Source organism: Genypterus blacodes, unplaced genomic scaffold (assembly GCF_046128005.1).
Source record: "Genypterus blacodes isolate CSIRO-AG114 ecotype Tasmania unplaced genomic scaffold, CSIRO-AGI_Gbla_v1 ptg000037l_1, whole genome shotgun sequence".
NCBI lineage: Eukaryota > Metazoa > Chordata > Actinopteri > Ophidiiformes > Ophidiidae > Genypterus > Genypterus blacodes.
This window is the reverse complement of record NW_027466850.1, coordinates 2,242,764-2,256,082: the sequence shown is the minus strand read 5'-3', so window position 1 is coordinate 2,256,082 and position 13,319 is coordinate 2,242,764. Positions and strand designations below refer to the sequence as shown.

The window sequence follows — 13,319 nt, the reverse complement described above, 5'->3', positions numbered from 1 at the left end:
CTGTCATTAAATTGCAATGGGACCTGTTTTTACTTCCACCATTCTCAAAGTCAAAGTCAAAGTCAGGGTTCTGGGCGATGCCCTCTCCTCAAAATGCTGCTGTGGCATAAAATGGAAAAGAGACTCCACAAACAGTGGCTGCACAGTAAATAATTCAGACTGTAAAGTAACAGCTTACTGCTTTAATCATATCACATTTAACAGCCTAGTTGACTGCAGAGTCACCATAGAAACGTTTCTATTTTAGCAGTTCAGTTAAAAAAAAAAAAAAAAAAGCTACAGCATCACATTGCGAAAATAACAACCGTTGTCATTAATTAACAAACAAAATCTAATAAAATTTACAAGGAAATATTTCCAGCGTGTGCAATCCAATCCAGTAGGTTTTTTATTGCATAAACACATCCCAGTGGTACACCTACTGCACGCCAGCTGTTGTCACTTACAGTAATATTATTATGTAAATAAATGATCATGAATTCCACTTGAATGAATTCACTCTGCTCATCAGCAGCAACACTGACAACTAGACCAATTACTTTTATTAATTATGCAAGTCCTCTCATTTGCCAAATCACATACACAGAGAAATCACACAAATACTCTGTATACTGATGTCAAATATTGTTAACACAAATATTATTAGATTCCGTGGATGCTCTGTATCATATATGAACAGATAAACACAAACACTGAATGATTGTAATGTATCTGGGGAACAACTTCAGCAGAACAGAAGTGAAAAAGAATTGTGTTCAATTGCTTCAGCATAGCAAATGCAACTTGAGATCGGAACAATCCAAGAGAAACTCCAAATTAAACAACAACCAGATCTGGCTAGTCTGAACTTGATATTCAGGAGAAATACAAGGTGAAAGGAAGAGATTATATACAGTTTTCAGCGTTAGTGTTAGACAGCTAGGTAATATCTAGCTGGATGCAGTGAAGCTAACACAGAGTTTTGTTTCTTTGGCCTCCCCTTTCACAAAACTGGAACAGATGTTGCATACACTCATTTTGGGTTAAAGGACCTAAGGTGTCTACCGGATAAAGCTAAGAAAGGGTCCATATCAAATATGCCAACCACCAGGCTCCATCAGTCCCCCAGTCAGAAAGGAAACTTTTTTCATCTTAGAAAAGCTTGACAGAGGAGATGAGGCGGAAAGAGAGGGGAGCAGTTTGTTGGACAGCTCGGAGCAGCTCTTCTTTTCTTCCCCATCGTTGATTTGTGGTCATCGTACAGGGACAAAGTGTTCAACAACTCCACTGACACACAGAAGAACCAAGGACATCTCACAGATACAGGTGACTAAAACTCGGCTGTGGTGGCTTCAGCTCACCGTTTTTACCACCTACTGGATGTGCGGTCACTCCTCAGAAATACTTCCATTGTTTGCTTATTAACTGACATGTGGGGGGAGAGATGCTTCTTAGATTAAGCTAATGTTGTGTACATTCCCACGCTTTACCCCCTAAATCACCAACGTAACATTCCAACTGAATGTGTGATTTGGTTAATTAAAGTGGCCAACCGTTTTGCATACTATTGTCCTAAATATAGTACATTTTTCTTCCACAATGGTGTCATTGTGTGTTTCAGCGATCAGGATGTAAAGAAGCCATGAAGTTAAAGGGGATCTTGGCATCAAGGGAGTTGTCCAAATATGGGGTGGGTGGTGAGTGTTAAAGAGTCACAACTCACGGTTGTGTTTTTGATGCTTGGTGAGTGAGATGTAATGGCTGAGTTTTCGGTTCTGGATAAACAGTTTTCACGGAGCAGAAAGAACCTGGTTGGCACAGAAGCAGCTGTTCTAATTCCAAATGAGGCAAATCTGCCCAATGGAGGCTTTTGGGGGTGGTGTGTGTATCAACGCCAAGGTTAATCGCAGATTCGTTCAACCTTCGGTTTTTCATTCATTCTTTCTTTCCATTGAACAAGTACTGCCATGAAGTCCTTTGTCAAGTAAAGTCAAATCTATTTGCAAAGCACATTAAAAACAAAAGGACTTGGCCCAAAGAACTGAGTAGCTCTCACATTTATTATGGTAATAATGCCATAATGGTACAGTATGTCGTTACAATTCAGAACTACAATTGCTGAGTGATGTTACAGCAAGATGTGCTCCATCAAGTCAGTCAGTGAGTGTATGCAATTTACTGTTCTAGGCTTGGCAATTTGGAAAAATAAAACTCATAACAGCTGTATCCTTTTCAATAAATCACATATTGAAGCCTTTGGCAAAGACAGAAAAAGAAGTTCAAAAGGACACTGACGCAATGAAGAGCGGGAAGATCTGAGAGAACGTTAACTCGTTTCTGACACCTCTGTAAGCTGAAGACCTACGTACAGTTGAACAGGTTACCATTTTGATTTACATCCTTATCATGGCTGTAATTTTTCCAAAATCTTGCCAGAAAAGTGGAAGGTAATGTTCGTATTTAGTTGAGTGGAGACCTAATCTAGAGCTATGGTCGTTTCCACTTGTGGAAAATTGCATTGGTAGCAGTTTTAAAGTAATGGATCTGCCAGTGGAATTAGGTTTCATGTATTGTTGTAAATTTTGTGATATAAATGAAAAACCTGGAAAACTAAAATTGCAATTTTTGCATTAAAGATTTACATTGGGCTACACTGTTTTGTTTATTCAAGGTGAAGGTTAAGGTCATGTCTATCTACTAAGTATCTATCTACTATACTACTCAAAATCAGCTATTTAAAAACTACATAAACTTCATTACAGCATCATTTAAAAAGAAGAGCAGGGTTAGAATACTAGGAAGGTGGGGGGGGGGGTGCAGTTTTCAGTTTCTTTATGCCAATCATGCTTTTTGTTTCAAGTGTTTTACTGATGAAGATTAATTTGCAGAGCATGGCGCTCTATCAACCCTGGTGACACAAAGGGCAAAGATATAGCCTAATTAAATACACCAGTGCAATTGATATTTCCCATGGATCAATGCAAGTGTTGGATCTGTTAATTAAATCCGTGATAATGTTTACTCATCATAAACAATTCCCATGTTTGAGCATGGTGTGATAGGAAGATAATCTTTTCTGTCTGACAGATTAATTTTCGGGCTAAAGGAAAATCCTTGCAGCATGAAGTGGTTGACTGCATTTTCTTAGGTGCTGCTTTGAGGAATGCTTCACATCAATGTTTGGATTAAAAGCATTATCACAGGAAATCTTTTCGACTATTTGAGTAGACATGCTGCAATAATAGGACAAAATAAAAAGCCTGATGTTGCACATAAGATATAGTTAATGTTGTTTGAAAGGATAAAAGGCACCATAGAAACCAAGCAATCTAAATCCTAGTGGCTAATGGAAGCAAATCCTTGCAGTTTCCCTAAAAGTCCATGTGGCAGAGTGCATTGTACCATCTCCCTCCTTGCTCGTCACCTGTGCGGTATACATTGCCATGGCACAGGTTATCACACAGTGGATTAAGAAGGCGTGTCAGTGTGTGTGCCAGAACCTCGAAGCCGCACTCCACTCATGTATTGATCCGCATGCAAGGGAAAGAGTGGAGATACTAGCACACTTAGCAGTGTAACCGCAGGCAACAGCCCCCTGCCTGCCCTCTGTTCCCTGTAGTGGGACTGATTGCTTGTCTCAATCATCCTTTCAAACCCCCCCACACACACACACAGCAACAATCACACATTCATACACACCTTCAACTTCTCCCTCTCTTTGCCCTAATCCATTCCTCTGCTTCTGTCTACAATGTCTCGGCAGCAATCTCTCATGATTTGACGGCCTCTTGTTCGTCTTGTGCGAGCCGTCAAAGTCTGCAGCCTTAACCCTGTTTGAAAGAGCTGGGACTGCATGGCAGGAAGCAATTAATTCTGCAGTGAGAGAACCCATTAATTAGGCAATGCTTCTGGCTATTTCACGGAGACCCTTCAGAAACAGTAGGGCCACTCAGCGAGGCAGGGAAGATGCAGTGGCACACACCAGGTTATTAATGGACCCCGGGGCTCCTGGCGAAGCACCGCTGTGGGGTAATTCACACTTTCTATTGCAAAGCCTCATAACTGCTCCACATGCACAGCCAAAGTGACAAATGCTGTTTGTTGGAGGCCTGTTTTATTGGGCTTCTCTGCCATATTATATCATGTAAATCCTAACAAGAGCAGTTTCAGCAATCAGCATAAGTAAAACAATCTTCATTTAAACTTTTTGAAACCATGCCACACGCACCAAAATGTTATGGAAGTTGCCCAAGGTTCTGAGAACGTCTCACGGCATTAACAAGGCAGAAATGATGCCATTTGTGTTGTTTGGTTTATGGGCAATATACCGATACAGATTGTGAGGTTTGAATGTAGCATCTGTTTATAATACGGCACGAAGGAATGTTGCCGATAGCATTCACATGCAGACATGTGGGCCACGGCCGGCTACGACATACAGTTGAGGGTTATAATTGTCTTTCTGCTAAATGGAGTTAACAGGATAAATATTGCTGTGAAGATGGGTCTGGGAAAAATTAGGTCTGTGATGTCTAATCACTCACTAAATCATGCATGAGGACATTAGCTATTTGCAGCGTCCACCATTGAGGGACATTTTGGAGCATGGCACCCATTGCAGACTAAACAAGAGCACGGTTCAGTGCGTTTCAAATGCTGATTCAACTGTAGGTCTCCCCAGAGCATGCAGCAGGCCTGAAATGACGGGAAAGCCTGAGTGACAATAGACCATCCGTGAAATTAAATCAACAACTCCCTTATTGTAATTACATTTGGTTAAATGGCAAGGCAAAGTGTGGGTGTAATGCAATTAACATGTAATTGTCATCCTGGCCAGGTTGGTGCTGATCTGTTTCCCTGAGGGACTCCATGAAAAAAATATACCCATCACCCGCTGCCCTCCCACCATTGTGTTACCACCAATGTTACAGTTTCAGCAGAGAACATTAAATTAGCTCTTTTTAAGCTCGCCAGTTCTGTATGTTATTGCCTTTTTGGACCATAATACATCCCTATGTTCAGGAAGTTCTCCGGCTTCTCACGGTTCAATCCGTTTCAGGTAGGACTTTGATTTTGCATGAGAGCTGTTGTTCTGACATGTAACTCAGCTCTGTGTCTCTGCTTAATTGGCTGCACCTGTTGTTTATAAACAATCCGCAGCTTCAAAGTATTTGGGCTTAAGCTGTGACTCAAACTGCTTTTAACTTCCTCATTCATTCATTTGGGTACAGAAGTCATTCATACATTCTTCAGGCCTTCAGGCTTCAATCTTTCAGGGGGTTTTCAGCATTTTCACATGTGTCATGTGTTTTAAGAAAGCAATTTAAAATACTGTTTAAAGGTTGTTTTTTAGCAGTTCCATCAAAATACATTACAATTTCCTTCAGTTCTTCATACTTTCAGGCCCTTCATATTTTCAGGAACAGCGATCATTAAAACATCTTTCAGGCATTCAGGCTTCAATCTTTCAGGCACTTGTTCAGCATTCTGCACAATTTACAGCGTTTTCAGCGCATTTACTTAAGCAATTGCAGTTGTTTTTGTGACCTCTCCAGTCAAGGAATTGACAGCAGACAATTAGCACTACAGAATATTTCCATTATTCTTTTTTAAAATTGGGTCATAAGAGATTGTAGACAGAGCGTAGACAATTTATGGACTGCTGCCTTTGAATACATGTACATGAACTCTACATAAAATATAAGTGTATTAGAATGTGAAAATGAAAGAGCACTGACTGATTGCTCAAGGAGAAAAGATAAAAGATAAAAGATAACAATCTGTATCTTGCACCTTTCCCATATGAAATACTTCAACTGACTTATATACTGAATAAACTTATACAGTATACTGAATGTACTGTGTCTGTATCCAAATAATTAAGGCAGAAGGGATTTTTAAAATGCAGAAATAAAACCATGTGATATCTGATGTGAATTACTTGGCAAAAAGTTAAAACCCAATTGAATTTTACCAAATTGTAATCAGAGCATTTTAAAGGATTTTAAAGTCTCAATTAAGTGTTGTGTGTTTTGTGACCCACCATAAAATTAGAAAGACATTATCTGAAAAACAGCAAAAAAAAAATACAGGAATACACTCAAATTATTAAAGTAAGTAAAACCATAGTGTGCAGTATCACCTCTCCTCAGGCAGGAGCTGCTGACAATTGTGCGATACTTACAGCAAAAGGCGTTCACAGGATTTGAATCCTGTGAATCCTTTTGATAGCGATGATATCCATAAACACTGTTCAAAAAATGTGTATAGCAATTGCAGATAGCCTGCATGATTTGGCTTTGATTTTGCATCTGTGCCCACCCAGCAGCCATATGGGAAGAGAGCTGCAAGCAGTAATGATGCCTCTGTCCTCATCAGTAAGCCTGCTGTGTTGCTGATAAAGGTGTGAGCACCATAGCAAGGCTGTGGATGCGGCGCCTCACTGCAGCCAAAGCTTCTCCACTTCTCAGTTGCGTGTTTTTGATGCGGCTGACACGAAGGAGCCTACAGATGTATGAAATGCTTCATGCATCCCAGCACCCCCACGGTGAAAGGTAGGGTGCTGGTGTAACGGAAAATTCCAAGTCATGCCGTATTTTTCAGTGTGCAAGAATGATGAATCTATATGTAATAGGAGAAACAAACCTTTGAAATTAGCATTACTTTAGTTTTCCAGTTCACATTTCTCATGCTCAAAGCTATTAAATAATGAACAAAACAGACCGCGCCACTCATCTAAGATAGGGACTTCATCCAGGGTAGGAAAAAACCCTTGAACAATTCTATGCTGGGGCTCACAGCCATGACCTCTGCGACTTCACAAGCCACACGAATGAGGAGAGCTGCCCAGTAACAAAGCACGAGATAGCCTGCATGCACAACAAAGCCACAATACAGTGACAAGGGAGACCACTCAAGGCAAAACAGCAAAAGATAAATAAGAAGGCATGATGTGGCAAATGGGTAAAAATCAATGTTTTCGCCGCCGGAGCACAACATGCACTAATGATGCCGAGAGGAGAACAATGGTATACTTTACTGCAGCGTGGTCAGACTATCTTTAATAAAATTTCACAATGTCATATCAGAAATAAAAGGAAAGTGATGCGTAGCTTTCTGGAAGGTTGGTTTACATTAAATCATTTCTAATGTGTTCTCAAAGGCAGAGATTCACCTTTCATGACAACATGGACTGAAAATCTTGTTTTCAAAAGGGATAAATAGCATCTTGGAACAGGAACTGTCAATTGAACAAGGTTTAAATAGCTTTTCATTCTTAAATGGAGTTCATTCCTCAACACAAACACTTCAGATGACCCTATTTCCTCATGATTACACCCGTTTTGCACATAGCCATTAGGAACAAGTGAACACTGGTAAGATGTCACAATAATCAAATCTCTGTGTGCAACTGCATATGTGGGAGTTTATTGTGTCAGTGTACATATGTAATGTCTATAATATGTGTGTGTGTGTGCCTGTGCAAGTGCGTGTGCGTGTGCGTGTGCGTGTGCGTGTGCGTGTGCGTGTGCGTGTGCATGCTTACTCTGCGCGATCTTGGCCAGGTGCAGGCGGTTAACCCAGGAGATCTTGCTAAGGGGGTTGGGAGTATTGAAGACCACCATGAAACTGACCGGGCGCCCTGACCTGGAGGAGAACACACAGACACACACAGCTCAGATATTTACATATGTCAAAACTTAATACTAGGGCTGGATCACATCTTTCTTGATCAGGTTGGACAGTCTGTGCTGCTGCCAGTCTGACACACACACTCCTGCAATGAACACGAAGGTCACACTGATCTTCAAAGGTGTGTCTCCTTGATTCTAAAGCATTCGTGACTTAAATGTCCCATGAAATGATTTCAAGATCCTAAATTCTTTATTTCTGGAACTCGATGTGCTTTCACATGAAACTGGATGTTAGGGCAAGACTTATTATCAGTACAAAATGGAGACAGACAGAAGCCACAGTGGATCATCTCTCACATTGGAGTTGTCATTGTAAAGGAAAAGCACAAAATCCTACATTTTGACATGTGTGTTGCACATAAGCAGAGAAAATGGAATACACTCAGGGACACAAGGGAGCAACACGGTAAAGAATTTCTTTCATTTCATGGGATTTTAAGTTTAATACTCAAAGATATCCTTCAGTACTACTGCTGGCATGCTCATAGTTTTACTGCGGTTCGGTCCAATAATCTAAGGCTTTATGATTTCAGCTCGCACGTCAACATTCAGGGCGGGAAGTGATGATCGCACCGTGATCATAGTAAATCGGGTTCTAGATGGGCTCGGACTCTGTAAATGCCACTGACGTGAGGGCTCAGGCACAACCAATACAAACTGATCAGTGTGGGCTTTTTGGTGCCAATTCAGGCTCATGAGAGAAGAAACAGCAATTTTGAGACACAGAGGGATGCCAGATAGGTGTGAGCATGTGTGAGAGTAAGTGTGTATAGAGACACAGAGGGAGAAAGACGGGAGAGCGAGTGGAGCAGAGAAACAAGTACACGCATTACAGCCGGAGAGCAACATCAAGGTTTAGAATCCAATGTCCTCGCACAGCGGATGAACAGGTCAGTGTTCATTTATACTCTGTCACAACGTCCGATTAGGAGAAAAGTTAACAGTTACTCGATGCTTTCTGTGACTAATAGGTGCAATCAATTCATTGTAAACCAAAAAAGGCAAGTTTCATTACAAGTGTCGAGGATTTACTAAGTAAAAGTAGCTCAGCTGCAAACGGACAGTGGTCACAATGTTGTTTTCCAGTAACTTGCTTGTCTGTCTTCACAAGTACCTGTGAAGTTTGGCAAAAGCTACACCATTACTTCTCATGTGAGGGGGAGTTAGTGATGGGCACTGAACTTTATTCTTAACAGATTCTCCTGCTGAACTGTCAGACACAGGGCAACACACTCGCTTGAAGATTCTGGAAATTTGCATTGCGAGTGAAACAGCAAAAACATTCGAGATCCCATTTCAGTGGTAGTCGTAGCTTCCCTAACACCATTACTCCACATAATGAATAGAGGCAATGCTAAAAGAGACAGATGTGGTGTCATATGCAACACTGACATGCCTTTTCCTTTGCATAAACTTTGCATTACATAATTTAAACTTTAACACAGTTGAAAAATGTCCCTTCTCCTTCAGTACAAATCATCTGTATGCAGTTTGCTGTAGGCCTTGTAACATGTCAAATCCCACATCTTTATGCAGGATTTGTAATGGGGATCCATCTGAGTGTACTTCGCCTCAGAACCTATAAGGTAATTTAGCTGATTTTGACAGGTGGTAAATATGCTGTCTTCAGAAAGTATTGAGTGAAAGAAATGTTTTTCTGCATTCGTCTAGCAAATGAGCAACGTCTTGGTTACAGTGATTGGTGTAAGATTTTACAGATTGTATGAAAGATTTACACCAAACAAACTCATTCTAAGCAAATACTGACAATGTAGGAATAACTCAAATCATTCTAATTACCTTTCTCACTATGTTTTCGTATGGATAATGACAAATTATCGCCACGTTTGTATGAATCTTGGAAGTGAAAACTGAAAGGCATTCACACCGAAGGACACTGCATTTTAAGTGCATAGACTTATAGATATTTTAATTATCTTAGTTCTAACTTACAAAGACACATAAAACAACTGCTGCACCACAATCCAGCCCCTCTAAATTCAGATCAATGTAGCAAATCCAGCAAACATTGTTATGTGTTTCTGTGTCTCCTCCATCTCCTCAGCCAGTGTGTAACAGGCGAAGTAAACAAAGAAGTGTCATGTCTTTGCCGCGTCAACCTTAGATGCTGTCTGGTACATGAAGACAGGTATGTAGCATCTTTGGGCTGGTAGCTGCAGCAGCTACACATTTTTCAAGGGAAGGTCAGAATTTCCTCTGTACACATTGTAGGCTAGTGCTGTCAGGTGTGGATTTGTTGCTGCTTATCCTCTGAACGCAACTACAAATATAACAGACAAGCTGGGATAATTTAATCACGTTAACCACAAATGCTAATTTTGTTTCGGGGTGCAGGTGATGTACTTTGAAGCGGGCGCTTTTCAAAACAGGCTGAAGCTGGAGCGCGTGTACCTGTCACTGCTGTTGTCAGATATGTGTTCGTTAGACGCACACATTCAGATAAACTGCAAGTCATCTCGCACTTATTTCAGATCAGTACAGGCAGTTTTACGGCCATGAATTTAAATGGCAATCTGAATGTGTCCACAAGTTAGATAGTGGCTTATGGAGATAGATATAGAGATGTCTCATGAGATTGAGACTCCCATGTGTTTGCAACTCTCCTACCTTATACCTTATTCGCAATGCACCAATTGAAATATACCCAACTAAATCTCAATGCGCAGTCTGGAGAATATCAACACATAGCAACATTACAAAATAAGTGAGGAAAGGAGATGAAAGCAAAACAAAAAAAGGTGTAAGCACAAGGAAAGCAGCTACTGCAACGTTACGCTTGTTTTATCATTGCAGGATATGTCTTTTTTACTTAGTATGGCAGTATGAGCTCCGTTCGGGCCAAAACAAGGTCACTGCTGTCCAGACAGGGCCTCACTTAGAGAGCCACTGTATAGAGGAAAAAGGTCTAAGGACAAACCCAAGCAAGATAACAACAACCTGTTACACACTCGGATCCTAAGAAAAGGTGCTTGGATGCAGGAAAAAGATGTATCAGACCGGCTCATTGATCTGTTTTTCGAGAGAATCTGTTTATGTCTTTAAACAAACTAAATGTTTTCTCTTCGGCGCTGTAGGAAGGCTGTGGGTGTAGTGTCAGTCTGCTAAAGGAGAGAATGGGTTTTATCAGCCCTGAGAGCTGATACTAGATAAAGTGAGGTGGTTCAAAGACACTGTATGTTACTGTTGCGAAGGTTCACTGATAATGCTTTGATTCAACGTAGCCCAAAACCTGCTCTGCTCTGCTCCGCAACACGGCTTCTTTCTTCTTACATCCAAACTCAAGTGATAGATAGCTGCATGGCATTCTTTGCACATCAAAACAAGTCAAACGAGCACCTTTAAATAAGCAAGCAGGCAAAGTTAATGCTTAAGTCAATACCAGAATGGGCCCAGAGATGCAAGGTAACTCCCAGAGCAGCATTTAAGTGTTTTCCCTTTATGTGCTCAACTGATTCATTCATTCATGAAATAAAACTCGATTAGTCAGGACAACCAAAACAGGGATATTACTGAAAACAAGACTACATTTTCATGCAGGGGTTGAAGTAAGCGACCAAAACTATAAGAAACGTATGATAGATCGAGAACAAGTCATGTCTGTGTTCATAATTTTCTCTTGCTTGCCTGTCAGTGGAGTGTAATGCGATGAGAAGAAGCTAAAATAAAATATTTTTGCGTCACTGTGAAGCACATAAGGAAGCTGGCAGCCTCACCACTGAGTTTGCGCTGTGATTGATCAGCCTTTATTAGAGTCATAACTAGGCAGTCTGGCCTCGGATCTTTTTTTTTTAAAGAGCGAAGCAGTCTGTCTCAGTCGCCTGTACAGAACAACTACAGTAATAAAATGTAATGTTAGAAAGAATGGGGGAGCACAAGAGAGTGCATGAAAAGAGTGAGCAGACATCATTAGAAAGTAATTGAGTGGAGAAAAGTGCACCGTACAACTCTGCATTTGTCATAGCTGCCAATGTCCACTGCAAATTCACTTTTAGATAGAGCGGGGGTGATTGCGGGCCAAGCCGGAATAAATTAAGATGTCAAATTTCCCTTATATGTGCTGAAGAGGCGAAGGTTTCACAAATAGCTATAAGTCATACCATTTGCTGCTTGAACAGAGGTGATTTGCAGAAGACAGAATCGGAGACGTGCTGTGCTCAGAATAGTCTTTTTGGTCAGGAAGCTTAGACAATGCTTCATGCCCACACAGCATCAAACATGCTAAGCCGAGCACAGTCTCCACGCTCAGTGATTGACAGCCGCAGTGCAGGTGTGGTGCACTACCAGAATGTAGAACTAGATACGGGCATGCTTGCAGAACGGAGATGAGGGGAGCTGAGAGAGGCGAGGAAAGTCAAAGAGGGAGGGGAGCAGGGGGGAGGGGAGCGGGGCCAGGGGAGGGCAAGGGAGTGAAGCAAGGACCCGGCCTGGCTGATTTATGGTAGCAGGTCAGTGACAAAGCACGCGTGTGACATAAATGCACAAGGACGGGACAAATGTGGAAGGGAGAGATGAGAGGCAGCCTGACATGCACCCATCCCACAGTTCACCTCCAATCTCCAACAGTCAGCCAGAGCTGTCTGCTCTGCAAAAACCTGCTCCGTATTTGTTTATCTAATTGTGGATGGGGACCGACACTCAGTCACAGAAAAATTTACATTATGCAGTATTCGGGCGCTGCACTCTACTCTACAATCCTACTCGTGGAAGGAAAAGGAACCAATCAGCCCTTCATACATACAGTATTATTAGTAACGGGAATTATTTTGCTGCCATTTAGCAAATTACAAACTCCACTTTGACAGATAAATTCTATATATGACACAAGATAATCATAATAAATAAATAGACTGTTGCGCACAGGTAATAGTTGGTTGTCATTCAAATACTATCTAGTCACACACAGTTCTAGCAGACCTTTAATAGATCGGTATTTGGCACAGTCATATGTGTGAGGTCTTACCGGGGGGTAGCATTATTAACAAAGACAAACCAACTACTTTTGAAAAAAATATGTGCAGAAGAACAGTGAGGTGTAGAAGACACAGCCAAAGCAGTTACAGTTTCTCACAGTCAGGTCTGTTCCCATGATGTAATTCAAGTGTAATATCACAAAAACCTAAACATTGAAAGAAAGTTTTCCACAATGAGCAGCCAGAGAAAAACACACTTCTGTACCTCTGATATGTATGTTGTATAACTGCAGTTAATCCAAGTCACATCCAAGTGTGAACCTATGCATGTGTGTGAATATGAAGCTGAGGATACAATGAACAGGCAACCCCTCGATAAATATAAGGTTGTGTGTGTGTGTGTGTGCTATTATAAACTAATGCAGAAGAATGTGACAGATGCTAGGCGGGAGCACGCAGCCACCCACAGCACAGCTCTGTTCAGACACATGGAGCAAACAGAAAACTCTTCTGCTCTTAGGATATTGAGATAAGGTCAAAAGGACCCTCCAGTGCTTCTGCGGGAGCATGTCTGTCTGGACTAGACTCTGGCTGTTTGGACTAGAATCTGCCAGAATGTCCAAGAAATGGAGCTCAAATCCTTGATGCGAAAACAAATGTTACATTTATGTATTCCCCCTCAGAGGTAGCCTGTTTAGCCTGTACATGAAATCAT

General features: G+C 41.2%; 1 protein-coding gene across 3 annotated transcripts in view; it reads right to left on the bottom strand.

The window, feature by feature from the left end:
* Positions 1 to 13,319, bottom strand: part of arhgef10la (Rho guanine nucleotide exchange factor (GEF) 10-like a) — an 89,005-nt gene that overhangs the window by 36,854 nt on the left and 38,832 nt on the right. For all 3 annotated transcript variants that reach the window (XM_076147198.1, XM_076147199.1, XM_076147200.1), the window contains one exon: positions 7,526 to 7,626. In XM_076147198.1, coding sequence (XP_076003313.1) covers positions 7,526 to 7,626 — 101 coding nt within the window. The remainder of the gene's footprint in view (positions 1 to 7,525; positions 7,627 to 13,319) is intronic.